We start from the raw sequence: 27821 nt of genomic DNA on the forward strand, positions 1-27821 counted from the left end.
CATTGATGAGAAACATCAGCCCTTGACCAGAATTGAACCTGGGACCCTTCAGTCCACAGGCCGACGCTCTATCCACTGAGCCAAACCGGTCAGGGCTAGTTCCATTACTTAACATAACCACAAAAAGCCCCCAAAAGGGCTCCACAGATTGTCTACTTCTTTACAAAAATTAGCTCTCCACTTCAGCTTAGTGCAGTCACTGACCCAGCCAAGTTCCCAGCACCAGCCAGGCCCGGCCTGCGGCCCTGGAGGGTTCACAGGAAGATCTTCAAACTGTCACCACCACTTTGGTTTTTTTGATCGAAGCCTTTGCTTCTGATAATTACCCCTTAATTAGCACCCATCACTTGTCATTTAAATAATTATAGTAAGGGCAGCTTCAAACAAACTGACAAAACAAGATTTTATGCTTATTTTTTAAAAAGACAAAACTGACCCAAATAAAAAAGTTATGTATACATCAACCATAGTGGAATGTACAGACTTGTTATAACTTCCATTCATTCACATGGGCTACCTGAGTTGATTTATTTTGAACCAAAGAAAGTACCCACACATAGCATTTGGGAAATTATAAATGTCAGAACATTAACTTTGAAAGCAGCGGCAGAAAAGTAAAACATTTCAACCATGCTAAGATCCACCTTAAATTCCTATTGGGAAGGGCTGCAGGGTCTCTGAACTATTTCTTCTTTAGAGTTTTCTGAATATATCGGAGGAACCTGGTATCTTCTGGGTGCCCTCAAAGCAAATTATGTTTGTGGAAGAGGAGGCAGGCCTTTCACTGAAAGCAATAAGCAGTTTTCTAATTTCCCAGGCGGATCTCCATTAACCACCCCACCAAACCCACCAGAGCAACCAAACCCAGGGCGTGGAGCAGATGAGTCATGCCCCTCAGGAGAAACTGAGTTGCTCTTCAGCAAACACACTCTCTCTGCTTTTCTGAGTAAGTAATATATTGACTAAAAAAAACCTTAAATGGCACAAAAGATTAAACAGCGAGAAATAATTACCCCCTACCTCCCTGTTTTCCCAGCAATCACTCGTTCACTTCTTTAACCCTTTTATTATGGAAAGTTACAGATATGCATGTAGAGACCGAAATAATGAGTTTGTGTATACACATCACGCAGCATCAACAATGAAAAACATCCCGCTGGCTTATTTTATTCTTCCTCCCTCAGTATTTTTTTTTTTTTTTAAATTTCAGAGAGGAAGGGATGAAAGAGAATCCTGGATCGGCTGCCTCCTGCACGCCTCACACCGGGGATCCAGCCCGCAACCCGGGCATGTGCCCTGACAGGGAATCCAACCGTGACCCCCTGGTTCATAGGTCCACACTCAATCACAGCCACGCCGGCCGGGCCTCCCTCAGTTTTTACAGGAATTATTTTACAGTGCATTCTAGGCACCAGCACCATATCACTTTAACCGTCAACACTTTAGTACGCCTTACAAAAAAAAACATAACCACATTATCGTTATCACACCCAACTAGGTTAAAGATAATTCCTTAATACCACCCAATATTCTCATTCACTCTAAGGGCCAGGGGCAGACGGAGGGAGAACTGCGAAGGTAAGGGCCGCGCAGTAAAAAGAGGGCCGTCGGGTGCCCAGCACCCGGCCTCCCCGGCCCCGCGGTCGTTATCTGGGCCGGGCCAGCGCCGACCGGGCCCGCGAGGCAGCTGAGACGCGAGCTCCCCCACCCGCCTCCCCGCCCCGAGCCGCGGCCGCAGCAGGCCCGGCGCAGCTGCACAACCCACCGTCCCCAGACACCGGCGGTCCCCGGAGGGGAAACGATTGACACAGCTGCTTGCACCGCGCCCGGCCCTCCCGCACCACGTGCGTCTCCGGCGAGCCGGGGCTGGAACTGGCTCCCGAGCCGGGCAGGCCGCGACCGCGAGAGCTGCTCCGCCCGCCGCCGATCCCGCTCCCGAGCAGGGCTCTCAGCACCCGCCACCTCGCGTACCGGGACTACAATTCCCGTCGGGCCCCGCGTCCGGACCAATGGCGGGCGCGGGCGCGTGCGGGGCGCGGCGCGGCGCCTGCGCGGCGGTTTGAGTAAGCGGCCGCGCGATTGGCTGCGGGGTCGGGCGCCGCGCGGGGCCTGTGGGAAGCGAGTGACGGAGCGAGCTGCTGTTGGAGGAAGGAGGTGGGGGCCGGAGCGCAAATGGCGTTGAGATGGTTCAAGGCCCTGTTCAAACTCCTGCGCTGACCATTCACCGGCGGAAGCGGCGGCGCAGGAGGCGGCGGCGGCCCAGCGGCGGCACGTAGCGGGCTCGGCGGCCCGAGAGGCCCAGGCCCAGGCCCAGGCCCGGCTGGGGCGCTCGAGGCCCGGAGGGAAGTTGCGGTGCCGCCGCTCCTCCCCCCTTCACCGGTTTCCTATTTACCGCGAGCGGAGTCGCGGGGTCTGACGGCGTCGGAGCCCTCGCCGCTCTTCGCGCACCAGCGGGCCCTGTCCTTCCGCGCGGGACTCCGGCGCCCGCCGTGGGCCGTTGGGGCTGAGAGAGGCGGAGGCGGCCCAAGGCTAAAGCACCCGCCAGGCGCCGAGGGTGAGTGTGGTCTGGGCAGCTGCCTGGGCCGGAGCGAAGCCGGCGGGCGGGAGGCTGGCTCCGGCGGGTGACGGGAGGCTGGCTGTCTCCACGCCCGGGTCAGAGGAAGTTGGGCAGGGACACCCGAACTCCCTATTATTTGTCCCTTTTCTGAGTTCTTTCCGGGTGGCTGCTGATTTACTTCCCGCCCTAGCCGCGCCGAGTGTGCCGTTTCAGCCCCTAGTCCTGGCCCTCTCCCTCCGCCTGGGCGCTTCCGAGGCCTTGGCGGCCCGGGATTCTGTGGCCGAGGCTTCCGGGGCGTCGGGAGCGACGTCCCTTCCTGGGCGGTGGGGGCGGGGAGCAGGAAAGTTGCGTGAGCTCCGGCCAGAGTGGGGCCGCCGCTCGCGCTGCCCCCTGGCGCACCGGCAGCCGCAGGTGAGAGTTTCGTGGGGGCTAGCTTTGTCCCTTCCGGCTTCATTTCCTAAAGGGACTCCCCTAAAACCTTGGGGAGCCGAAAGACTCTAGATTTGGACGGGGGCAAGTGTGAGGACTTAGCGTACTTCCCTGAAAATTGACTTTGGCTAAGGAAGAAAAAGGCCCAGCGACCGAAAAGACTTAGTTTTGAATCATTCCTTGTTTGGAAGTGGAAGCCTGAGCAACATAGCCTGTGTACTTGAAATATGCTTAAAATAGTGTCAGGTATGTCCGCATACTTAACTTTTAATGTATACACACTTTACACTGTAGGCTTACATAATGCCATTACAATAATCTGTCTAGTGACTTTTTAAAAATATTATTTTTATTGAATTCAGAGAGGAAGGGAGAGGGAGATAGAAAAATCAATGAGAGAATCACTAATTGGCTACCTCCTGCACAACCCCCCACCGGGGACGGAGCCTACAACTCAGGCTCCTGCACAACCCCCCACCGGGGACGGAGCCTACAACTCAGGCATGTGCTCTGGATTGGAATCGAACCTGGGACTCTTCAGTCCGCAGACACTTTATCCAGTGAGCAAACCAGCCAGGGCTGTCTAATGTCTTTTTTAAAAAAGACATTATGGAAAACTGTAAAGGAAATGAAAAGTAGGGGATATTATAAAATGAACACGCATCTACTCTCAGATTTAACAGTTATTAACTCCACTGAAATTTTCTCATTTACACACTTTACATTCCACACCCCTTGAAGTGAGAGAATCCTTGACATCATTTCATCAGTATTTTAGTATATCTTTCTAAAAGATAAGTTATTTTTAAAGATATAAGCATGATTTTTCTTACCTTTAAAATAACTCCTTAACATTAAATATTTACCTTCAGACTTTCAGCTTGCAGCTGATTCGAGGACCATTGAATGCTTTGTAGTTCCAGGACCATTTTTGCAATGAGTTTTTCTGGTGTGGGCCTAAAGGATATCAAGTCTAGATTTTTGGTTTGGCCTTAAGTTAACATTTTTAGATCATTACCTTGTAAGTGTATCCAGAACATTCCAGCTTTGTTGGGATCTGAGTGTAAATGTAGGTCTGTAGATCAAGGCTTTACATTCTTGGAGGAATGAAAATAAATCAAAATCACTTCAGTTTGTAATTCTTATAGCTGCCAAATATACTTAATTTTGTTTAGGCAGTACTTAAAAAAGACGATAAGATTCTTTAGTCTAAATCTCCAGTAGAAGGGAAAAAAGATCTCCCCTAGTAAAAAGTTTTGTGATACGTTAAAAGGTTTTCAAATAATTTATGGACTCTTAATCTTAATTCAGGTGTGTATGATGACTAAATTATTATTTTGCCAAATTAGAATTGGCCTCTAACCAAACATGAGAGGGGGAAATTCTCTACTGAATATATAGAAAACTTAAGTTTATAGTGATTAAGTTAACACAGGGAAAACATTTAAAGGATAGATCAAGTATATTTAAAAATATGTCAGAAAAAAAAATCAAAACAAAAATATGTAAGTCAGATATCATTGCAGTTGAATGATATCATTCCAGGATGAAGATTTTTTTTCAAGCCCCTAGGCAATTGTTCATTTTTTTCTAGTTATATTTAAATATTATATTTAAACTTTAGAATGTCAAAGAAATGGAAAAGAGTTGGTAGAGTTTAAAGAGTACTGTATGGTAACTTGTTTTTAAAATTGTTTGACTCTTTATACTGTCCTGAAATTTTTTCCTAGATTTGTTATTAAAATGTAGATAATTCAGATGAAACCATTTATTTTTTATAAAGCGAAGAGTAAAATAAAGTTATATGTTTCTGTTGCTTCTTTTAATAATCCAAGGACCATTGTAATATGCTGGAGTTCACCAGCTCCAAAAAATGTAGCTCAGCAATGATCACAGGCCTATAGGGTTAAGGATGAGAATAAGTATGGTTGCTTGTACTTAGGGAGATGACCAACTAAATAATAAATATACATATACATATACATATATATATATAGTTATTCTTAAATAGAGGATATCATTTCCATTTTTTATAGCAAGTGGAAGGGAGGGAAGGAGAAGTGGGGAGAGAGAAAAACATCCTTGTCACATAATTGACTGCCTTTCCCGCTCACCCTGACTAGGTCTGGGAATGGAACCTGTAAGCCAGGTACTTGTCCTTGACTGGGAATTGAACCCTTGAGACCCTTCTCTGTGGTGCTCTAACCACTGAGTTACACTGGCCAGGGCTAACGAGTATTTTTCAAGTTACACTTCAAAATTACATTAGACCAAGAATTAGAATTTAAGGTTGGGTTAAAAGCTACATGTTTTAATATATGAGAAAATGGCACAATTTTCCCGATTTTCTCCCTCATGTTAGTAAGTGTTCTGAAATTTCAAGGAACTAAATTTAGTCAATTATTTGATGTTTCTGAAATCCTGAAAAATGTAAATATGTATATTTAATATATTTTTATTGATTGCAGAGAGGAAGGGAGAGGGGGAGAGAGATAGAAACATCAATGATGAGAAGGAATCATTGATCAGCTGCTTCCTGCACGCCCCACACTAGGGATCAAGCCCACAAACCAGGCATGTGCTCCAACTGGGAACCATGATCTCCTGATTTATAGGTTGGTGTTCAACCCCTGAGCCACTGGACACTCAACCACTGAGCCAGGCCAGCTGGGTGAAAAATGTAAATATTTTGTGCTTAAGATTTTATATTAGGGAAAATCACCCTTAAGATTACCTTTTAAAGGTAAAAGTGATGTTGTTAAGAATAGTAAATAGATTCATTTGAAACAAAATAAAATTGATGTTCCACTAGAAGTTGGTTTTGTGTATGCTGTATTATAAGATGGACTAGAGGCCCGGTGCATGGATTCATGCACCAGTGGGATCCCTCAGCCTGGCCTGTGCCCTCTCGCAATCCGGGACCACTCGGGGGATGTCGGGCTGCTGGTTTGGCTCGATCAGACCAAAACTGGTAGTCTGACATCCCCCGAGAGATGTAGTAGTGTGCAAAGCTGCCAGGGAGGAGCCCGAGCCTGGGCCAGGCGCTGCGGTTCTCCCGCTCATTCTGGCCCCACTGCGCCTGCCTCCACAACCCGATAGCGCTACTGTGGAAGTGGGATAGGCTTGCGCCACCGCAGCTGCACTCGCCAGCCATGAGCCTGGCATCTGGCGCCCTTCGGTCAGCTGAGTGGTGCTCCCAATATGGGAGCATACTGACCACCAGGTGGCAGCTCATGTGTTGAGTGTCTGCCCCCTGGTGGTCAGTGCGTGTCATAGTGACTGGTCAACCGGTCGTTCGGTAGTTCAGTTGTTTGGTCATTCGGTTACTTAGGCTTTTATATATATATATACACATATATATAGATAGTCTTACTTTGTAAACAGCATATGAATATAAAAAATTGACATGGGCCCTAGCCAGTTTGGCTCAGTGGATAGAGTGTTGGCCTGTGGACTGAAGGGTTCGGTTCTGGTCTAGGGCGCGTACATCCATTGCAGGCTCCTGGTGGGCACATGCAGGAGACAACCAATTGATGTGTTTCTCTCACATCGATATTTCTGTCTTTCCCTCTCTCTGCCACTCTCTCTAAAATCAATGGAAAAATATGGTTGGGTAAAGATTAAAAACAAAAAATTTGACATGGAAGTCAGAGTAAAAAATTAGCCTCTCTCTTTCAACCCCACCCTGTATTTATTTAACAATTTTTAAAGATTTGTATCTTTTTTTTTAAATATATTTTTATTGATTTCAGAGAGGAAGGAAGAGGGAGAGATAGACACATCAATGATGAGAGAGAATCATTGATCGGCTGCCTCCTGCAAGCCCCCCACTGGGGATTGAGCCCACAACTGGGGCATGTGCCCTTGACCAGAATCGAACCTGGGACCTTTCAGTTCACAGGCCAATGCTGTATGTATCGAGCCAAACGGCTAGGGCAAGATTTGTATCTTGAATGTTGAAAAGTCACATGGGGAGAATCCCTGGGTTCTTAATTTTATTTTCAATGTTAACATTTAAGTATTTGGTGATTATATATATTCTTTTTTATTTTTTCTCACAGAGAATATGAAACAGGTGTCAAAATGACATCCAGATTTGGGAAAACATACAGTAGGAAAGGCGGAAATGGCAGTTCAAAATTTGATGAAGTCTTTTCCAACAAACGAACAACCCTTAGCACAAAATGGGGAGAGACCACGTTTATGGCTAAATTAGGGCAGAAGAGGCCCAATTTCAAATCAGATATCCAAGAAATTCCGAAGAAACCTAAGGTGGAAGAAGAAAATACTGGCGATCCTTTTGGATTTGATAGCGATGATGAATCTCTACCAGTTTCTTCAAAGAATTTAGCCCAGGGTAAGGGTTCCTCTCATTCAGAAACTAGTGAAGCTGCTCAGCTGGAAGACTTCACTTCTGTACTTGAAGCTAATAGCAAAATTAGTCATGTGGTGGATGAAGACAGTGTTGTATCTGATAAATGCTTACATTTGGAGGATACTTTGCTTGAGAAAGAAAAGAGCACAAACCGAATCTTAGAAGACGATGCAAGCAAAAGTAGTTGTGCTAAATTAATGACTTTAGGTAAGTTTTGATTTTCTTTATTGTGAGCTAAAGAGCTTCATGTAAGCCATTTAGTTAAAGGATTTAAATTCTTTAACTATACTTGGGTTTTCTTTCTACTTTTATGATTAATGGGGACTACAAATAACTTCATAGAAGAGATTTAAAAACTTTAAAGAAACCAATTGGGGGTTGAAATTTTACTTAAACAACTTGGATAATGTTTCCAGACTTACTCATTTTAGGAACAGTCTTTCATAAATCCCTAACTCCAATTCTAATAAGAAACATCTCTTTTTGTTTGTTTGTTTGTTTGTTTCAAATTACATGATTACACTCATGTAATCTTTTATATATATATTTTTTTATTGATTTCAGAGAGGAAAGTAGAGGGAGAGAGATAGAAACATCAATGATGAGAGAGAATCATTGATTGGCTGCATCCTGCACACCCCACACTGGGGACTGAGCCTGCAACGTGGGCATGTGCCCTGACCGTGAATTGAACCATGCATGACCTCCTGGTTCAGAGGTCAACACTCAACCATTGAGCCACACCAGCTGGGCAGAAACATCTTTTTTTGGGGTTAGGATTATACAATATCTAATTTTTATTACACTGGAGGATTTGGATGGTTACTGATAATGAAAATGAGGAGCATTTACAACGAGTATTAGGTCTAGGAGTGTTAGGCTTTCTAAATTAATTTACTAGTAGAAAGATTAAGGAGGTACTGAGTACAAACATTTAAGAAGTAAACTTCATTGCAAATTGAGACTAGTTTGTAGTCTATTTGGCACAGGTAGCAACTTCTATTAATAAATTTTAATCCACAAAATCAGATGTGTTTTTAAAATGTTAATTTGTAAGTCTGGCATCTAGTGTTAATTCCTAAAATAGTATGTTTGTGTAATTTTCCATTTAATAATTTCAGATTCTGGTGAATTGTCGGCAGTTGAAACTGGGAAACGGAACTGCATATAAGGGTGGGGGGACCGTTGTACATCATATCAGTGTAAAGGGCTTATTCAAGCTTAAACATATCATTTCTCTTAACATTAGTGATCTCTTGCTCTTTAGGGGAGTTTGTGGTTAATTCTTAGGTGCTATTAAAATTCGTTTTAAATATTTTATACTGGATAGTATATTAAAAATTGTGGCTTATTTGAAGAGGTAACTCAGAATGGTCATGGTAAAACATAATGGTTGCCATTTTCCTAATAGATGCTTGATGGGTAAGGGAACAAGAAGCAAGATTACAAACTGAATGAGAACTGCAAAAAACAATTCAGTTGGTAAAATGTCCTAATTCTTGATTTAAAAAAACTAACTAAAAACTTACCAGTTTATGGCAAATCTTGTTTCATCTATTTTACACACTACTCTTTCCACCTTTTAGCCTCTACCCCTGCATCATTTCAAAGCAGATTTAGGATTTCCTATTTCATTTGCAAATACTTTGTTGCAGTTGCTATTAAAACCAGTGAGTTCTCAAACAAGTGTGCCACTTAAAAATGACTGTTAACAGGACTTAAAGGTTTGCCCTTTTAAGAGATCTTGGAATATTCTTTAGTGTAGAATCTAGAGCTGTGTGCATTAAGGGTGAAAGAAAGCTTCTCTTGCCTTTAATATGAGGCTACTTCCAGTTTCCATCTGTGCTATCTGCTCTAGGTTTTTAATCTGGAGTCTAGAATAAAGGATGCAAAGACTTATATTTCTACTTGGCAAACTTTACTTGCCAGCCAGCTGGGATTCAGTCTACACATCCTGCCAAATATTGAGATAGCTACTGCATAGGCTTCTAATTTGCATGACTGGTTTTGTAGCCAGTAAAATTTCTTCCATTTGCTTAAAGCTGTACTGAAAATATGTGTAAGTTAGAGGGATGTTACTATCAGGAAGTTAACTTTGATTTAGAACTGAGGATGATTTTTAGAAAGGGAAATGATGGTTCTATTCTGAAAACTTAAAGTAGGCCAGGAACTTGTGACCTGGGATAAGATTATCATCTGCTCATTGGATAAAGTACAGGTGATTAATGACAATTATTAAAGAATTCTGAAAGTATAGTATTAGCAAGACTTACTTGCCTCAATTTAGATAGTGAGTGTATTTGTTGAATAAACTATACTTAAGTCATAACTAAAATCAAGTTCTCTTAAGAGAAGTGCCTAAGTCGCGGCCATAAAAACGAAAAAAGAAGTCTTACCCTTTCGACAGCATGGATGGACCTAGAGCGTATTATGCTAAATGGAATACTTCAGTTAGAGAAAGACAGATGCCATATGATTTCACTTATCTGTGGAATATAGAACAAAATAAATGAACAAACAAAATTGAAATAGACTTATAGATACAGACTGACTAATGGTTGCCAGAGGTGAGGGAGGTTGAGGGGCTGGGTTAGAGGTGAAGGCATTAAGAAGTACCAATTGGCCCTAGCTGGTTTGGCTCAGTGTATAGAGCATCGGCCTATGGACTGAAGGATCCTGGGTTTGATCCTGGTCAAGGGCACATGCCTGAGTTGCAGGTTCGGTCCCCAGTAGGGGGCGTGCAGGAGGCAGCCAATCAATGATTCTCATCATTGATGTTTCTATCTCTCCCTCTCCCTTCCTCTCTGAAATCAATAAAAAAAGTATTAAAAAAAAAAGAAGAAGTACCAATTGGTAGTTACAAATAGAGGGATGTAAAATAGGGAATATAGTCAATATATGGTGCCAGGTGGGTATTGGAAATATTGGGGGAAGCACTGTGTGAAGTTTATGATTGTCTGACCATTGTGCCGTATACCTGAAACTAATACAAAATGATATTGGGAATGTAAACTATTAATAATGTTTAAGAAGAAGTGGGTAAGATTCCTATTATTTATTAAGTTCCTATTTTGTGCTGAGCTCTTTATATATCAATTAGAGGCCCAGTGCACAATATTCTTGCACGGGTAGGGTCCCTAAGCCTGGCCGGCAATCAAGGCCGATCTGTGGGGCGAATGGGGGCTCCCCGCTGGCACCGTCTTGGCTGGCCTAGGCCTGCAGGCTGGGGGCTGCTCCTGCATTGAGTGTCTGCTCCCTGATGGTCAGTGTGTGTCATAGCGACCGGTCAGTCGTTCTACCGTTTGGTCGATTTGCATATTAGGCTTTTATTATATAGGATTGATCCTTAATCACAACTATGTAAGACAGGTTTTACTCCCATTTTATTAAAGTACAGTTTAGAGAGGCTAACTAACTTGGACTATTAAATGCAAGATCTGAGAAACATGCAAAGTGCTGCTGTATTCTGATGTGAATAATCTTAATTTTATTATATTTAAAGCCTTATATTTCAACCAACAGCCTGTCACTCTATGATCACTTTTGTCTTGATGGAAATAACTTCATTTTGACAAAGAACAAAATATAGATTCTGTCTTGCCTCTATTTAAGTTATTCTTAAAAATAATAAGAATGATGTTTAAACTACTTATAACTGACCTTATTTTTACAGGTAATAAGTATCATCTTTTCTAATTTTTGTGCTGTGTACAAATGAAAATTGAACAGTATATAAATTTTGAAGGAGGCGCTGTAATTTTAATTAAATTCATTTTGTTTTAAAGTAGAACTTTAATTTCTTGTAGAAGATTTTCTTACTAGGATCTGCTGGTGTGTAAGAAATCTTGGTTGGAGATGATAAATTTGAGGTTAAGCATTGTTACTTGAAAGTATAGGGTTAGATCTAGTCATTAAGGAGAATGTGAGAGGAAAAGCAACTGAGCTGTGAAGAACTTGTAATAGTTAATGGATGGAGAGAAGAGGAAGAAAAACTAGAAAGAAATTGAATAGGAGCAGCTAGAGCACTTGAAGGAAAATCAAGCAAGTGATATTTTATGGAGGCCAGCAGACAGTTGTTTCATGGAGGATCAGCTGAATTGGAATGCTGCTGCAAAGTCAATGAATACAAAGACTGCAAAGTAGGCATAGGAGTGTGGATACTGGATTGAAGTTGTCTGCGTAGTGAGAGCACAGTGAGGAAATAGGGGTAACAAGTATATGCAGTTGTTAAAGATGCTTGGAGGGGAGAATTAAAAGGGCAGCTAAAGTCCTGGTGAGGTTGGCTCAATGGTTGGAGCATCGGCCCATGGACTGGACTGAATAGTCAGTGTTTGATTCCTGCTCAAGGGCATGTGCCTGGGTTGCAGGTTTGATCCCCTGCCCAATGGGCAAGTGCGGGAGGCAACCAGTGGATGTTTCTCCTGTCTCTCTCTATCCCTACCTCCCTCCCCTCCACTCTCTCTCTAAAAAAAAATAAATAAATAAATAAAGGGAAATATCCTCTGGTGAGGATTAACAACAACAAAAGGGCAGCTAGAGATATATGAGGGGTTCTGGAAGATTTGATTATATGAAAGACCCTTGAAGCATAGGGGGAAAGTGGTCTTGGGAGAAGGGATGCTGCATTTCCTGGACGGGAGAAAAGATGGGTGAAAATGTGAGCTTAGTGGGGGGATGGAAGATAAGGTGGTTTATGGACAGAAGCATTTTTTTTCCTCCCATACAATGACAGAAGAAGTTATCTTGGAAAGGGAGAAGGTAGGGCAGGGGTAATATGAGGGCTGGAACGGAAAGGCAAAGAGTTCAAACATTGCAGAAAGTGGGAGAAGAAACTGCCCAGAGAGAGGATGTGTGGACATTATTGGGGTCTCAGTTGAAGATTGCCACTAAAAATTCATGGTCAATAATCTACCTGTTGTATGAGTAAATGTGTTCCCCTCTCCCACCCACCCTCTCAGTAGGTCCTATTAGTTAGAAACTACACAGAATATAGAATATTGGGTAGGATAATTAGAATTATCCCAAATTGTCATTTTTATATGACAAGATGTGGAATGAACAGATACAGAAGAAAGAGAATTTAGGATAGTGCCCAGAAAGTGATTGAAGTGATGGACTGGGGCAGTGGTCGGCAAACTCATCAGTCAACAGAGCCAAATATCAACAGTACAATTGAAATTTCTTTTGAGAACCAAATTTTTTAAACTTAAACTTCTTCTAATGCCACTTCTTCAAAATAGACTCGCCCAGGCCGTGGTATTTTGTGGAAGAGCCACACTCAAGGGGCCAAAGAGCCGCATGTGGCTCGCGAGCCGCAGTTTGCCGACCACTGGACTGGGGGATTTAAAATGTTTAGTAACTGAACAAACCTGGTAGATAAATGAAGCCTTTTAGGACAGAAGGTCCTGATGAAATTGTGAGAACTGGTGGCTGAGATGGAATATAGAAGACTGTTTTTTTTTTTGTTGTTGTTGTTTTTTTAAGTATTTTCCCATTTTTTTATTTTTTATTTTATTATTTTTTTTGTGGTGTGTGAAAGCTCCAGGGTTTGCAAGGGATGGGGTGGACCCTCCAAACACGGGGAAATGCTTCCAGCAACTGCTCTCCCTGCACTATCAATGTAGAAGACTGTTGATAGGAAGTTAAAGAACTGGGAGGTTAGGGGAGTTTGGATTTGGTGGAATTCAGGATGATAGCAAAACTGGCATGAAGAGGTAGATTATAAATCTTGTGTAAAATTCTTAAATGAATTAGAGGTTGTTAGATGACAGGTATGGAGAAGATTGGAGGGTTTACCTAGGTGGCACAAGACTCAAAAGAATTGACTTTTATAAGGATAGTGGAGTAATAGGTTTTTTTTTTAACTTTTTTTTATTGTTTAAAATATTACATATATTAGTACATATATCTCCTTTTTCCCCCCCATTGACCTTCCCCCAGCCTCCCCTAACCCCTGTCGCATGCCCTCATCCCCCCCGCCCCAGTGTCTTGTGTCCATTGGTGGGCTTATATGCATGCATACAAGTCCTTTGGTTGATCTGTTTCCCTCCCTCCCCAACACTCCCCAGCCTTTCCGTTTGGAGTAATAGTTTTATGAAGTTGCTCTGGAGAGCCAGCATACCAGTGACCCTAAAACCATCCCACTCTGAGATACTCAGGAGATATTTTTTTTGTTATTGTTAATCCTCACCCAAGGATATTTTTTCATTCATTTTTAGAGAGAGTGGAAGGGAGGGGGAGAGACATAGAGAGAAACATCGATATGAGAGAACACATTTATTGGTTGCTTCTCGTACGCGCCCTGACCAGGGAAGGGCATCCAGCCTGCAGCTTGCAGCCAAGGTATGTGCCCTTGACCGAAATCGAACCAGAGACCCTTCAGTCCTCAGGCCGATGCTCTATCTACTGAGCAAAACCAGCTAGGGCTTCACACGCGTGTGTGTGTGTGTGTGTGTGTGTGTGTGTGTAAATGGGAGTGGGAATGAACTCCCATGTATATGTGAGTATGCTGATCACGCAGGGCTGGATACTCTGGACTTCTGGGGTGGGTGGTGGTGGTGGTGGGTTGTTGGATTATGAGATTGAAAAGAAGTACAGATACATTTTGAGTATTAGAGAATAGGAAAAGGTAGATAACAAGATGTGTTTACATTTTGGATTATGACCCAGAGAAATGAAAGAGGCATGGTGGTTCTAGAACCAAATTTTCCTAGAGCAGTTTTCAAACCTTGGCTCATAAATCATCTGAACAGTTTTTGAAAACTGATCCCACTTCAAACATTTCCCCCCCCTTCCCCAATAAATTTTTAAAGTTTTCATTTTGATTTCTCAGTCAAGGTCCCAACTGGAAACAGAAGTTATGCCCCAATTAATGTAATATCAGTAAGGTTTATTTATATACGGGTTATTTACAAAGATGTGGGAAGAATGTTAGGGAAAGCAGAAGGGATGGTGCCCTGGCCAGGTTAGCTGCAGTGAAGCTATTACCCATTTTCACAGGGACAAAAGGATTATCTGAGCCATATAGAGGAAGCTACCTTCTGTTGAAGGGCTTCCTAAGGAAGGCACTGGAGACTCCTTTCTTTGTCCTGCTGGGCTCCTTATGGATTGAACCCAGTGGAAGCCTGAGAGTAAGGAAACTTTTTCTTTCTTTCTTTGCTTTTTCTTTTTTGTAAGAGAACATTTATTGGGTAAATTACAGAGGTAGGAAAAATAATATCTAAAAGAAATGGGCCTAGGAAACAAGTTAATAGAGGTAAAGACAGGGCCCTTGGAGCCTGGGAGTGTGGAAGCTAATGGTAACATACTTGGCGGGTGGAGAGGGGAAAGGAAAAGGGAAAGGCACAGGCATGTTCCCAGGAGGGGAAGCATCAGGAAACTTTTTTTTTTTAGTAATCCTTACCTGAAGATATTGTATGTGTGTGTGTGTTTGTTTGTTTTTGTAATTGATTTTAGAGAGAGAGAGAAAGAAACATTGATGTGAGAGAAACATTGATCGGTTGCCCTCCTGTACGCACCCTGACTGGGGATTGAACCCGCAACCTAGGTATGTGCCCTTACCAGGACTCAAACCTGCAATCTTTTGGTATATAGGATGACGCTCCAATGATCTGAGCCACCTAGCCAGGGCAGGGTAAGGAAACTTTAAAAAAATACGTGTTTTTGTTTGTTTTGTCTTTTTTTAAAATATATTTTTATTATTGATTTCAGAGAGGAAGGGAGAGGAAGAGTGAGACATAAACATCAATGATGAGAGAGAATCATTGATTGCTTCCTGCACACCCACACTGGGGCATGGAGCCCGTAACCTGGGCATGTGCCCTGACCAGGAATTGAACCATGACCTCCTGGTTCATTAGGTTGATGCTTAACCACTTAGCCACGCTGGACAGGCACATCTTTGTCTTAAAAAAAACTTACACACATCACACAAATGGGAGCATGATTGTGTGTGATACATATTTAACATATGTATATATATGTATATATAGTATTGTGCTTTTACAAACACTTAAGGAAAGATATTTAAGATGTGCACTTACCTATATTTTTAGATCTGTCTTGTTCTTTTTTAGCAGCTTCATCGTTTTTCATTTTATGGCTATACATTACTTTAGTCTCTTAGGGATATTTTGGCTGCTTTTAGTCCTTATTACAAATAAATGCTACGTTGATCATCTTCCTACTTATGTTTTTGAGCATCATGTCTCAGTGTAAGAGATGTTTCTAGAAGTGGAATAGAAAGGGCATTCATTTAAATTTTCAATTGATATTGCCAAATTTCCCACTACCAGTGCAACTTTTTTTTTTTGCATACTTCTCCTAATCAGACTGGACTTCGCCAACTGCAAGGTAGAAAACTGTTTACTTGGGGGGGGGGGGGTGGTTAAAAAAGTTTTAGGATTTGTACATCTTTATTTTTGTTTAACTTAAAATTTTTGTTTATAGCTTCCCAGCCCTTTTACCCAGTCACCCCTGGAGTGACTGTTTATTGTTACTTGTTTCAGCTTTTCTGATTTTCTGATGTATGCTGTGCACATACAAGCAATTACACGTGTGTGTGTGTGTATTTAAATTCAGAAGATGATAACATACTGTTTTGTATCTTGCTCTTTCACTTAATGTATCTTAAGGGATAATTCAAAAGTTTTTTTCTGATCTTCCCTCTTTTTTTACTTAAAATACTGCTGCATGGTATGTCAGTTTCTATATGTGCTATAAATTCCTTAACCAGGCCCTTGTTGATGTCAGACTTTTGAGTTGCTTCTAATGTTTTATTTTTAAGTTGCTTTATTTTTCCCAGGAAAACACCACTTTTGACTTCAGCCCGTAAGTTAGGTCTATTGTCCCTTGTCTGCAGAATGGGACAGGTTCACATTTCCTTATCTGAAACCTTTGGGGCCAGACTTGTCTTGGAATTTAGGATTATTTTAGAATATAGACAGTGTATTCTGTATATTTTATATTAACAACCAATCAGGGTCTTGAGTTGGCACTCAAAGACAGTGTTTCTTCATAAAAATAAAATGCCACCCTGTCCAGCTTGGTGGATCAGTTGGTTGGAGTGTCATCCCAAACACCAAACGGTTACAGGTTCGATTCTTAAAAATATATTTTTTTTATTGATTTTTCACAGAGAGGAAGGGAGAGGGATAGAGAGTTAGAAACATCGATGAGAGAGAGACATCGATCAGCTGCCTCCTGCACACCCCCTACTGGGGATGTGCCCGCAACCAAGATACATGCCCTTGACTGGAATCGAACCCGGAACCCCTCAGTCCCCAGGCCGACGCTCTATCCACTGAGCCAAACCGGTTAGGGCACAGGTTCGATTCTTGATCTGGGCACATACCTAGGTTTCAGGTTCAATCCCAGGTCAGAACACGTATGGGAGGCAACCAATCAATGTTTCTCTCTTCCTTTCTCTCTAAAATCTTAGAATAAATACTATCAATAGCCTCACTTAGGTGAGGTCAGGTTTTGCTTTAGAATGTTGATAAGAAAACTTAGTTTTCAGAACTTTTTGGATGTTGGATAAAAGCTTATGAACTTTGTAATAGTACCTTCCTCAGGGTTGCTGAGATCAAATGAATTAATAGATGGAAAGTATTTAGAACAGTATCATATGCTGGGGATTTAGTAAATATAAATATAGTTCAGCTTTTTTACTTTGCTTTTTCCCCCAGCTTTATTGAGATATAATCTATATATATAAAAGCCTAAGAAACCATTACGACCCGTCGACCGAACAACCAGTCGACCAGTCGCTATGATGACTCACTGACCACCAGGGGGCAGATGCTCAACACAGGAGCTGCTCCCTGGTGGTCAGTGCGCTCCCACAGCCAACCTCCCCTTGCCAGCCAACCTCCTGTGGTCCCTCCCCCCAGCCAGCCTCGATAGGGACTGGGCGAAACGGCCCCAATCGCCCTGATCACCAGCCAGGCCAAGGAACCCCACCTGTGCGCAAATTCGTGCACTGGGCCTCTAGTTGATATATAACATTGTGTACTTTGATTTTTAATTGTGAATGAAATAGAGCATCTTTTCATAAGTTGTTCATTTCTATTTTTTTTTTTTTTAATTTTTTTGCTAACCCTCACCCGAGGATATTTTTACATTGACTTTTTTTTTTTTTTTTTTAGGGAGAGTGGAAGGAAGGGAGAGAGACCGAGAGAGGGAAAACATCCATGTCAGAGAGACACATCAATTGGTTGCACGCACTGCGACCTGGGACTGGGGATTGAGCCTGCAACGAGGTACAAGCCCTTGACTGGGATTGAACCTGGGACTCTTTGGTCCGAGGGCCGATGCTCTGTCCACTGAGCCAAACCAGCTAGGGCTCTGTTTCTTTTTCTGTTAATGTTTCTAGCTGCTTTTTCTACTGAGATTTTGGATTTATGTGTAAAAATTCTTCATATATTTTAAGGAAATTAGCCTTTGCATTTTCCTAATGACTAATGATTGCTTACTTAATATCAGTATAGTTTCTTTGATGATGTCTGTTCAGATTTTATGGTCCTTTTTAAAAATATATATATTTTTATTGATTTCAGAGAAGATGGGAGAGGGAGAGAGAGAGAAGTAGAAACATCAGTGATGAAAGGGAATCATTGATCGGCTGCCTCCTGCACACCCCACATTGGGGATTGAGCTCACAACTCTGGTATGTGCCCTGACCAGGAATCGAACCCAGGACCTTTCAGTCCACAGGCCGATGCTCTATCCACTGAGCCAAACCAGCTAGGACTATACTCATTTATAATTGGGTGGTTTATTTTCTCATTGAACTTTAAAAGTTCTTTATTGTGTATTCTGGATACAGGGATTTTATCAGATATATTTATTGCAGACATTTTCTCCAAGTCTGTGGCTTTCTCTTAACAGTATCCTTTGCAGAGCAGAAGTAATTAATTTTAATCAAGTCCCATTTTATCAAATATTTCTTTTAGACAGGGATTATACGCTTTCCTAGGCAACGCTTTCTTTGTTGGATAGTTCTTTAATGTTCTTGCTTATTAGTTCTTAGAGTTTTTATGAATTGAATGATTTCTACACATTGAATAAGTTTTCCCCTCTCATGATAACTACTCAGATACTTAACTTAAAAGCAGTTTACATGTAATGGCAGCACCTCAACTCCCAAGTTGTTTCATGGGTTATGTTCTACAAAGCCACCTTAAGATTTGTACAGTCTCCTTAGCAGGAGTCAAAGGTTTTGTTTAAATTTAGTTCTCAGCACATCATGTGGTATATATTTATCCAACACATTAGATTTTTAGCTTCTCATTTGGACCTCTCTTTTTTTTTTGGACCTATTTATTTATTTATTTATTTATTTATTTATTTATTTATTTATTTATTTTTAATAAATCTTTATTCAGATTATTACAATTATTTCTCCTTTTTCCCCCCATAGCTCCCCTCCACCCATTTCCCACCCCACCTTGCCCTTACCTCCCCCCCACTGTCCTCATCCATAGGTGTATGATTTTTGTCCAGTCTCTTCATGAACCCCCCATACCCCTTTCCCCCTGAGAATTATCAGTCCACTCCCTTTCTATGCCCCTGATTCTATTGTATTCACCAGATTATTCTGTCCCTCAGGTTTTTAATTCACTTGATTTTTAGGTTCACTTGTTGATAGATATGTATTTGTTGTTCATAATTTTTATCTTTACTTTTTTCTTCTTCCTCTTCTTTAAGAATACCTTTCAGCATTTCATATAGTACTGGTTTGGTGGTGATGAACTCCTTTAGCTTTTTCTTGTCTGTGAAACTCTTTATCTGCCCTTCAATTCTGAATGATAGCTTTGCTGGGTAGAGTAATCTTGGTTGTAGGTTCTTGCTATTCATCACATTGAAAATTTCTTGCCACTCCCGTCTGGCCTGCATAGTTTCTGTTGAAAAGTCAGCTGACAGTCGTATGGGTGCTCCCTTGTAGGTAACTAACTGTTTTTCTCTTGCTGCTTTTAATATTCTCTCTTTGTCTTTTGCTCTTGGCATTTTAATTATGATGTGTCTTGGTGTGGTCCTCTTTGGATTCCTTTTGTTTGGGGTTCTGTGGGCTTCCTGGACTTGTAAGTCTATTTCTTTCACCAGGTGGGGGAAGTTTTCGGTTATTATTTCTTCAAATAGGTTTTCAGTATCTTGCTCTCTCTCTTCTTCTGGCACCCCCATAATTCTGATGTTGGTATGCTTGAAGTTGTCCCAGAGTCTTCTTACATTATCTTCAACTTTTTGGATTTTTTTTTTGCTTTTTGCTTTTTCGGTTGAGTGTTTTTTGCTTCTTTATAATTCAATTCTTTGACTTGATTTTTGTGTTCCTCTTGTCTGTTTTTGGGTCTCTGTATAATATTTTTTATTTCAGTCAGTGTATGTTTAATTTCTAGTTGGTCCTTTTTCATATCTTCGAGGGTCTCGTTATATTTATCGGCCTTTTCTAGGATATTCTTAAAAAGCCTTATAACTGTGTTTTTGAATTCTATATCCAGTCGTTTGTTTTCCTCCATTTCTTTCGTTTGTGATCTGATTCTTTGGCGCCGCATTTTCACTGCTTCCCTGAGTTGGTAAGGTAGATTTGTGTGCTAGGTTTCCAATATGGCCCAGTGGGTCTGCCTCCCCAGTTAACCTGAGGTGGACACTCTTGGTGCACCCCTTTGTGGACTGTGTGTACAGCCTTGTTGTAATTAAGTCTTTATTGTTGTTGGTATCACTGGGAAGAATTGACCTCCAGGCCAGTTGGCTGTAAGGATCAGCTGTGTCTATGCTGGGAGAAGTTCGGTGCTGGAGACAGCCTTATAGGATTAGACTTGCCAAATTGCAATAGCCTCTGTGCTCAGCTTGGATGGGGTGGAGTCTCAGTCTTGGCTTCCCGTCAGCCTTGCCCTTGCGCGCACGTGCATGCCTTCAGACCTCTGAATTCCCGGCTCCCGAGTCTCCGCCCGAGAGTCCAGACTCCCCCCACAAGAGCGTGGGTCCCCAGGGGCTCGCCTGGAACTGGGGTTCACTGCAGTCAGAACTGGGGCTCAGTGCAGTCAGTAGCCTCTGACTCCCTTTCACTAGGGAAAGCTTGTGGCAACCTCCGCAGCCTTTGTGCGCACTGGCGCGCGCGCGCTTTCAGTCCTCCGCCTTCCCCGGCTCCCGAGTCTCTGCCCGAGAGTCCAGACTCCCCCCACAAGAGCGTGGGTCCCCAGGGGCTCGCCTGGAACTGGGGTTCACTGCAGTCAGAACTGGGGCTCAGTGCATTCAGGAGCCTCTGGCTTCCTTCCACTAGGGAAAGCCTGTGGCAACCTCCGCAGCCTTTGTGTGCACTGGCACGCGCGCGCTTTCAGTCCTCTGCCTTCCCCGGCTCCAGAGTCTCCACCCAAGAGTCCAGACTCCCCCCGTAAGAGCGTGGGTCCCCAGGGGCTCGCCCGGAACTGGGGTTCAGTGCAGTCAGAACTGGGGTTCAGTGCGGTCGGGGGCTTCTTTCCCCCTTCCGCCAGAGGAAGTCAGCCAGGCTCTCAGCCGCCCTTCCTCTCTGCGCGCACAAAGACCCTTTGCCGTACCTCCAATTCTATGTGAGCTTTTCTATTTCCTTCTAGTTGTAGAATTTTCACTCAGCCAGCTTTCCTGTGGTTCTGGATGGTGTCCGTTCTGTCTTTTAGTTGTAGTTTTGAAATTGTTGTCCGAGGCAGCAGTTTAGGTGTTTACCTATGCCGCCATCTTGGTTTCTCCCTGGACCTCTTTATTAATGTGGATTAAAAAACCACTAGAGCCCTATCCAGTTTTGCTCAGTGGATAGAGCGTTGGGGGCGTGCAAGAGGCAGCCGATCAATGATTCTCTCTCATCATGGATGTTTCTCTCTCCCTCTCCCTTCCTCTCTGAAATCAATAAAAATATATTTTTAAAAAAATCATTGTAGCCCTGGCCAGTTGCTCAGTGGTTAGAGCGTTGGCCCTCGGGTTCAATTCCTAGTCAAGGCCACTTACCTCTGTTGCTAGTTCCCCAGTCCTGGTAGGGGCGCATGCAGGAGGCAACCAATTGATGTGTCTCTCTTATGTAGATATTTCTTTCTCACCCTCTTCCCTCCCTTCCATTCTCTCTGGAAATCAATGGAAAAAATATCTTTGGGTGAGGATTAAAAAAAAAAAATCACTTTATTTAAGTAAAAATGAAGGTCAGCAATAAAAAAATATGGTTTCTCTACTGTAGTTATTTAATTTTCTAGCAGCCATCACTAGTCTATAGTAATAAAAGGGTAATATGCTAATTAGACCGGACATCTTCTGGACAAAGCCTTGGTGGCGGGGGCTGAGGCAGAGGTGGTTAGGGGTGATCAGGTCAGCAGGGGAGAGCAGTTAGGGGGAATCAGGCCGGCAGGGGAGGGCAGTTAGAGATAACCAAGCCACCTTCTAATTAATTTCCTTTCAATGTGCACGAATCCGTGCACCGGGTCACTAGTTTATGTATAAAATACAATGTCCGGAATTTGCTTCAAAATAACCCATTGTAAAAAGAAAATAAAGGGATCAAATAAAATAAGATTGGCTATGAATTGAAGCTGGACTTGTGCTCTCCCTCGCGCGTGCACACACACACACAAAGATGCATACAGCTTTATAAATGTATATGCCGATGATAAAGTGCCTAGGGGAGGGGGAGGGAAGGGAAAGGCAAAGGTACTCTCCATGGAGGGAGAGCCTCCCTTCCCTTCCCACTTTTTAAAATACTTCAGAGAATTCACTTCACTCATGGAAGCCTGAAATCATCTCACCGTTTAATTTCCTTTATAAAACTGTATACACTCCTCTTATTGCAAATACTAATACGTTGGTGTTTTTATTTTAAGGGAATCATCTGTTTTCTTTCAAACTTAAGAATCCTTAAGAAAATAATGGGCATTTAATTAATCTTTTAGAAGTTGCTCACTGTTTTTTAGGTAAGCAGGAATAGGGCCTAGTGAAGCAATATGACTTGTCAAATATTTACACATCTAGTTATTGGCTTAGCTGTGTGGTTCAACCCCATGCTACTCAGAACTTCCAGATTACATGTAGTCTTCATTAAGATCAATTCCCTCCCTATGTGTTACCTAATATATTAAATATTGAGTAACTATCTAGTGATGCTAAAATGTAGTGATGTTAAAAGGCATTAAGTATCTGATTGCAGATGGTGCTTGGCTAAGTCTTTTACTGAACTTTCTATACATCCAGTGTTCATCCTCTAGCTTGAGGAAAAACAGTAGGCCTTAGAATGTGGTTTTGGGTTCCTTGCATGAAGCTGATAGATACAGGACATAAGGGAATATTGATGAACTTATAGGCTAAATTCCACTAAGTCTTATTAATAGATTATTAAAAATATATCCTGTATTCTGGCAAAGTTGTAATAGTTACGATAATGTGCATTTGTGTGATGCTCTAGTATTACATTCTTTTTTGTTTTTTATTTTTTTAAGAAAAACCTCTTTTTATATATATTTATTCAGAGAGGAATGGAGAGAGAAAAAACATCAACAATGAGAGTGAATCATTGATTAGCTGCCTCCCACATGCCCCCTACTGGGGACAGAGCCTGAAACCTGGGCATGTGCCCTGAACTGGAATTGAACCAGGAGTTGAACCATGACCTCCAGATTCATGCTCTAACCACTGGGAACACTGGCCAGGGTTGTTGTTTTATCTGTTCAACCTGCCCTGGGATGAATTTTATTAGTGGGTTTTATTAGGTGAAGGAACTGTCTGAACTTAAGACCTCATTTTTGCCAGTAAATGGCAGAGCTGACACTCATCCACTTAATTCCTAAAATGTTATTGGAGCTAACATATATATGTATTATATATATTTTTTGTTTATAAACATATATATGTATTATATATATTTATACACATATATGTATATATATGTGTGTTTATATATATATAAACATATATATATATAAACTATTAGATTTTACAAGAGTAATACTTAGCCTCTCTTTTAAAAAATCATCTTTATTTACCTCTTTTTAAAATACTTGATGTTTTGAGATGTTAAATGGGTTTATCTGACCGAGAAACTGGCATGTTTAAGGGAGGAGGGCAGTTGAAAGTAATTGTTGGTCTGCATTTTAGGGTAAGATAGCCTTATCTTCTGAAGGTAATACTGGAGAGCTAAAGGATCAAGGACTGTAGAAAGCATTTATTTTTATGGACAGCTTTTCTTATGCAGACCTTTGTTGATTAAATTGGCTTTTATCTGTGTATTTTAGAAGTTTAAATATGTAATGTACTTCAGTATTTCATTTGTAGGACTGTTTATGCTATATAATTGAATTATATTTATTAATACAACTTAATTATATATCTTTTTATAGGGCTCTTTATTATTTATTCTCTGCATTTAAAACAAATTTATAAGATAGGCTCACAATACTTATATGTAAGGTAGCCTGGTTATGAGAGTAGTTACTGTTAAAACATAATATGGATTCTTTCTGATTTTAAGGGAAATGGGAGTAGTAATTTTTGAAAACATGGATAAAAAGTTTATTATTCACTTAAATTTTGTATTTTAAGTCAGAAGTGTTTATTACATAAAATAATCATAAGCAGCCTCAATAAATTTGTGACATTAATACAATGAGATGCTATATAGTTACAAATATGATGTAGTATGGAATTCAGTGACATCTCATAGGCCTTTGTATAGCTAAATACTAAGCATTCCCATAGGCATTTATTTATAAATAATTCCTTCAGTAATAGTATAAGGCAGTTTGGGTCAGTGGCTTCCTTTTTGAACAGGTGAGAAAATTGGAGCCTTCAGGAAAACTCCCTAAGTTAGGGTTATTGCCTGAGCTCTAAAGAACTAGTTTAGCCAGGGCAATACTAGTTTCCAGTCTCAGCTATCAGTGCTCTTTCCACTTGTTATAAAAGCAGTTATTAGGTTTGATTTTTATACTTAGTTTTGCTTCCATGCCTTTTAAAAGTAAGAGATGTCATAGTCAGCTTTTAATTTTTGTTTTTTAGTATTTTATACTTAAACGATTGGTACTTCTGAGATTATGAAAACTATAGTTCCTTTTGCCTTCAGCTAGGAAATATCTAAGAATAAAACAGATATACCTGTAAATTAGATGCCTTCTAAAGGTAAGTAAATACAAATCTTAAATTATATTTAAACCCATTGGATAGCATTAACAATTGTAGGTACCTTTTTTTGTTCCTAATCCTCACCCGAGGATATTTTTCCGTTGATTTTTAGAGAGAGTATGAAAGGGAGGGAGGGAAGGGGGGATGAGAGAGAGAAAGAAAGAAAGATCGGTATAAAAGAGACACATTGATTGGTTTCTTACCACACACATCCTGATGGGGGCTGGGGATCTAACCTGCAACCTAGGTACATGTCCTTGACCAGGAATCTAATCCATGAGCCAGGACGAGTTTTATTTTTTGGCATAGATATTGGCCAGTGTTTTTCTACCAATGAGTCCTGGGAGAATTAATCATAATACCAGTTTGAATCATACTTCTGTCTCTCATTTAGAAAGGTTAACAAAAATGTCTCTGATGATAAAAACTAAAGACAACAGTAATGAATTCCTCAAGCACAAAATGAATAGGGAGTTTAAGATTTACTCCTGACTGATATGCATAAATAACCACTGTAGTCACTTAACTTGGGCCTCAGAACCACTGTTTAAAAAACCCAAAAAACTATTGAAGTCATATATGGCTTTTAAGATTTGTTCATCTCAAATCAGATAAGATGAACAAATAAAAGGCATCCTGCTCCAGAAGCAGAAATAGTTAAAGAAACCTGATCTTGGGACAAGTTTCTAGACAGAGCTGATCAGTCTATGGGCAGTCTTAATCCCAGAGAAATACAGACACACTGGAATGTTTCCATTTATTGTGCTATTCTATTTTTATTCTAAATACATTTTAATTTAAGCATTTTTTAATTTGAAAAACCCTTTATACCTCTGAGGTTTGGCTGAGTCATTTAAGTGTCATTTTGAATTGATCCAGTTGCTTAGCAACTGAAATCTCATGAATTTAGGGTAATAATTTTAAGGGACTTGGTTGCCTAGGAAGAGGTCACTAGAAGACATGATATATATAAAAGGTGTAAGGAGAAATGTCAACTATGTAAACATTAATGTCTCAATTTAAAATTATTGGCAATCATTTCAAGATTAATTGATTCTGTACTATTAATTAGCCACATATACTGTTACTTGTTAACTTTTACTTTGATGTCACTCGCTTTTAATCCTTGATTTATTTTTAATTTTTATAGATAAAGTGGAGAATTTTAGTGACGAATATGAAAAGGATAGTCACCATATTTACAAAAATGCTGAAGACAGTACTAAGAAACCCAATGCAGAAACTATAGTGGCTTCTGCATACAAAGCTGATGAAATCAAGGAAACAAATGATACATGGAACTCCCAACTTGGAAGAAGGTCAGAATCTCCATCAGAAATATCTCTGATTAAGGGATCTGTAAGAACTGGTTTGTATGAGTGGGATAATGATTTCGAAGATGTCAGATCAGAAGATTGTATCTTAAATTTGGATAGTGATCCTCTTTTGGAAATGAAGGATGAGGATTTAAAAAGTCGGTTGGAAAATCTAAACGAAGCCATTGAGGAAGAAGATATCATGCAAAGTGTTCTTAGGCCAAGCAATTGTAGGACGTACTGTAGGGTCAATAAAGCAAAATCTTCACAAGGAACATCCAATTTTGATAAGCTATTAGACGGCACAAGTCAGGCCTTAGCCAAAGCAAACAGTGAGTCAAGTAAAGATGGCCTGAATCAGGCAAAGAAAGGCAGTGTAAGTTGTGGGACCAGTTTTAGAGGGACAGTTGGACGGACTAGAGATTACACTGTTTTACATCCATCTTGCTTGTCAGTTTGTAATGTTACCATACAGGATACTATGGAACGCAGCATGGATGAGTTCACTGCATCAACTCCTGCCGATTTGGGAGAAGCTGGCCGCCTAAGAAAAAAGGCAGATATTGCAACTTCTAAGACCACTACTAGATTTCGACCTAGTAATACTAAATCCAAAAAGGATGTTAAACTTGAATTTTTTGGTTTTGAAGCTCATGATGAGACAGGAGGTGATGAGGAGGTTCAGGGAGTTCTAATTACAAAATTAAGTATTTTGGCTTTGATGATCTCAGTGAAAGTGAAGATGATGAAGATGATGACTGTCAAGTGGAAAGAAAGACAGCAAAAAAAAGAAGCTAAAACAGCTCCATCCTCCTTGCATCCTGCTCCAGAAAGCAATGATAATTCCCAGGACAGTCAGTCTAATTACTAATTAACGCAGGTAAGACTTAAAAAATTTTTTTGTATTAAGTGCTTTTCAGGCTTAAAAATCAGCAGCTACTTTGTTTCCTCCTAGATACTCAATTTTAACTTACGTTTAATTTTAATAGAAGTACTATTTAGAACTACAGATTGCTTATTCAAAGGTATAACATTTTTAAATGTTAATAATCAAGTTCCACATTGTAAGGAGCCAATTTGTAAATTGTGGAATCTTTTCATTATTTATTTTATTGATTTTGAGAGGGAGAGAGAGAAACATCCATGTGAGAGTGAAACACCTGGAACTTCAATGGGCTGGCTCCTGCACACCCCCCTATTGGGGATTGAGTTGCAACCTGGGCTTATGACCTGACCCGGGAATTGAACCCGTACCCTTTTCAGTGCATGGGAGGATGCCCAACCAAGTGAGCCACACTAGCCAGCGCCATATTTGTTTTTTAATTCTACTATTAGCACTTGAGAATTTTAAAGAGAGTGTGTGTTTGGGATTTGAGACATAAGGATAGATTTTGGACATTTAGAATTATACTAATAGTAGATCAAGCATGTCAAACTCACAGCCCATGGGCTGCATGTGGCCTACAACAAATATTTTTGCGGCCCAGCCAATATAAATGGTACATAAGAAACGTTTTAATAAAAATTTCGTAACTTAATTTTTATAATATCCTGTTATACATAATTATTGATAACAAACTACAACGTTTCCTAATGACTGATGACTATAATCATGTTGCATTCATTTCCCTTACGCGCCTTATGCGCAGGAGTACCATTTCTGGCCACTAATACTAGCAGCGAATATTTTAGCAGCCGATTGTCATGTCATTGGTCTTGGACTGACTTGTTGGGTGTACGCAACAGGAAATATTTCACTTTTGGAGAACAAGAAAAATAGGTTTATTTGCGTTACGCTTATTAATTTGTGCAGTTATTCAGCGTCGGTAAGTTAATGTTCAAGAAAAAATATTTTTATTAAAATGTTCTATTTTATGTTAATAATTACTCATTTATTTCAGCCCTTTATATTCAGCATGTCTATCGAAATAAACCTACATTTCTATGAAAATTGAAGCTTTTGTTTTTTTGTGGCCACATAAACTTAAACCTTGTTTATTTGCCCATCTTAGCCTTTGAGTTT

General features: G+C 40.8%; 1 protein-coding gene across 1 annotated transcript in view; it reads left to right on the plus strand.

Moving 5' to 3' along the window:
• The first annotated feature begins 2106 nt into the window (after window positions 1-2106).
• The window catches only part of WAPL (WAPL cohesin release factor), a 95742-nt gene continuing 70027 nt past the window's right edge, over window positions 2107-27821 (plus strand). The window contains 6 exon segments of the mRNA XM_080642467.1: window positions 2107-2554; window positions 7048-7568; window positions 25633-26469; window positions 26472-26593; window positions 26595-26663; window positions 26666-26678. Of these exon segments, the coding sequence (XP_080498593.1) occupies window positions 7070-7568; window positions 25633-26469; window positions 26472-26593; window positions 26595-26663; window positions 26666-26678 (1540 nt within the window). The 5' untranslated portion in view covers window positions 2107-2554; window positions 7048-7069.

This window comes from Plecotus auritus, assembly GCF_963455305.1.
Source record: "Plecotus auritus genome assembly, chromosome: 9".
NCBI lineage: Eukaryota > Metazoa > Chordata > Mammalia > Chiroptera > Vespertilionidae > Plecotus > Plecotus auritus.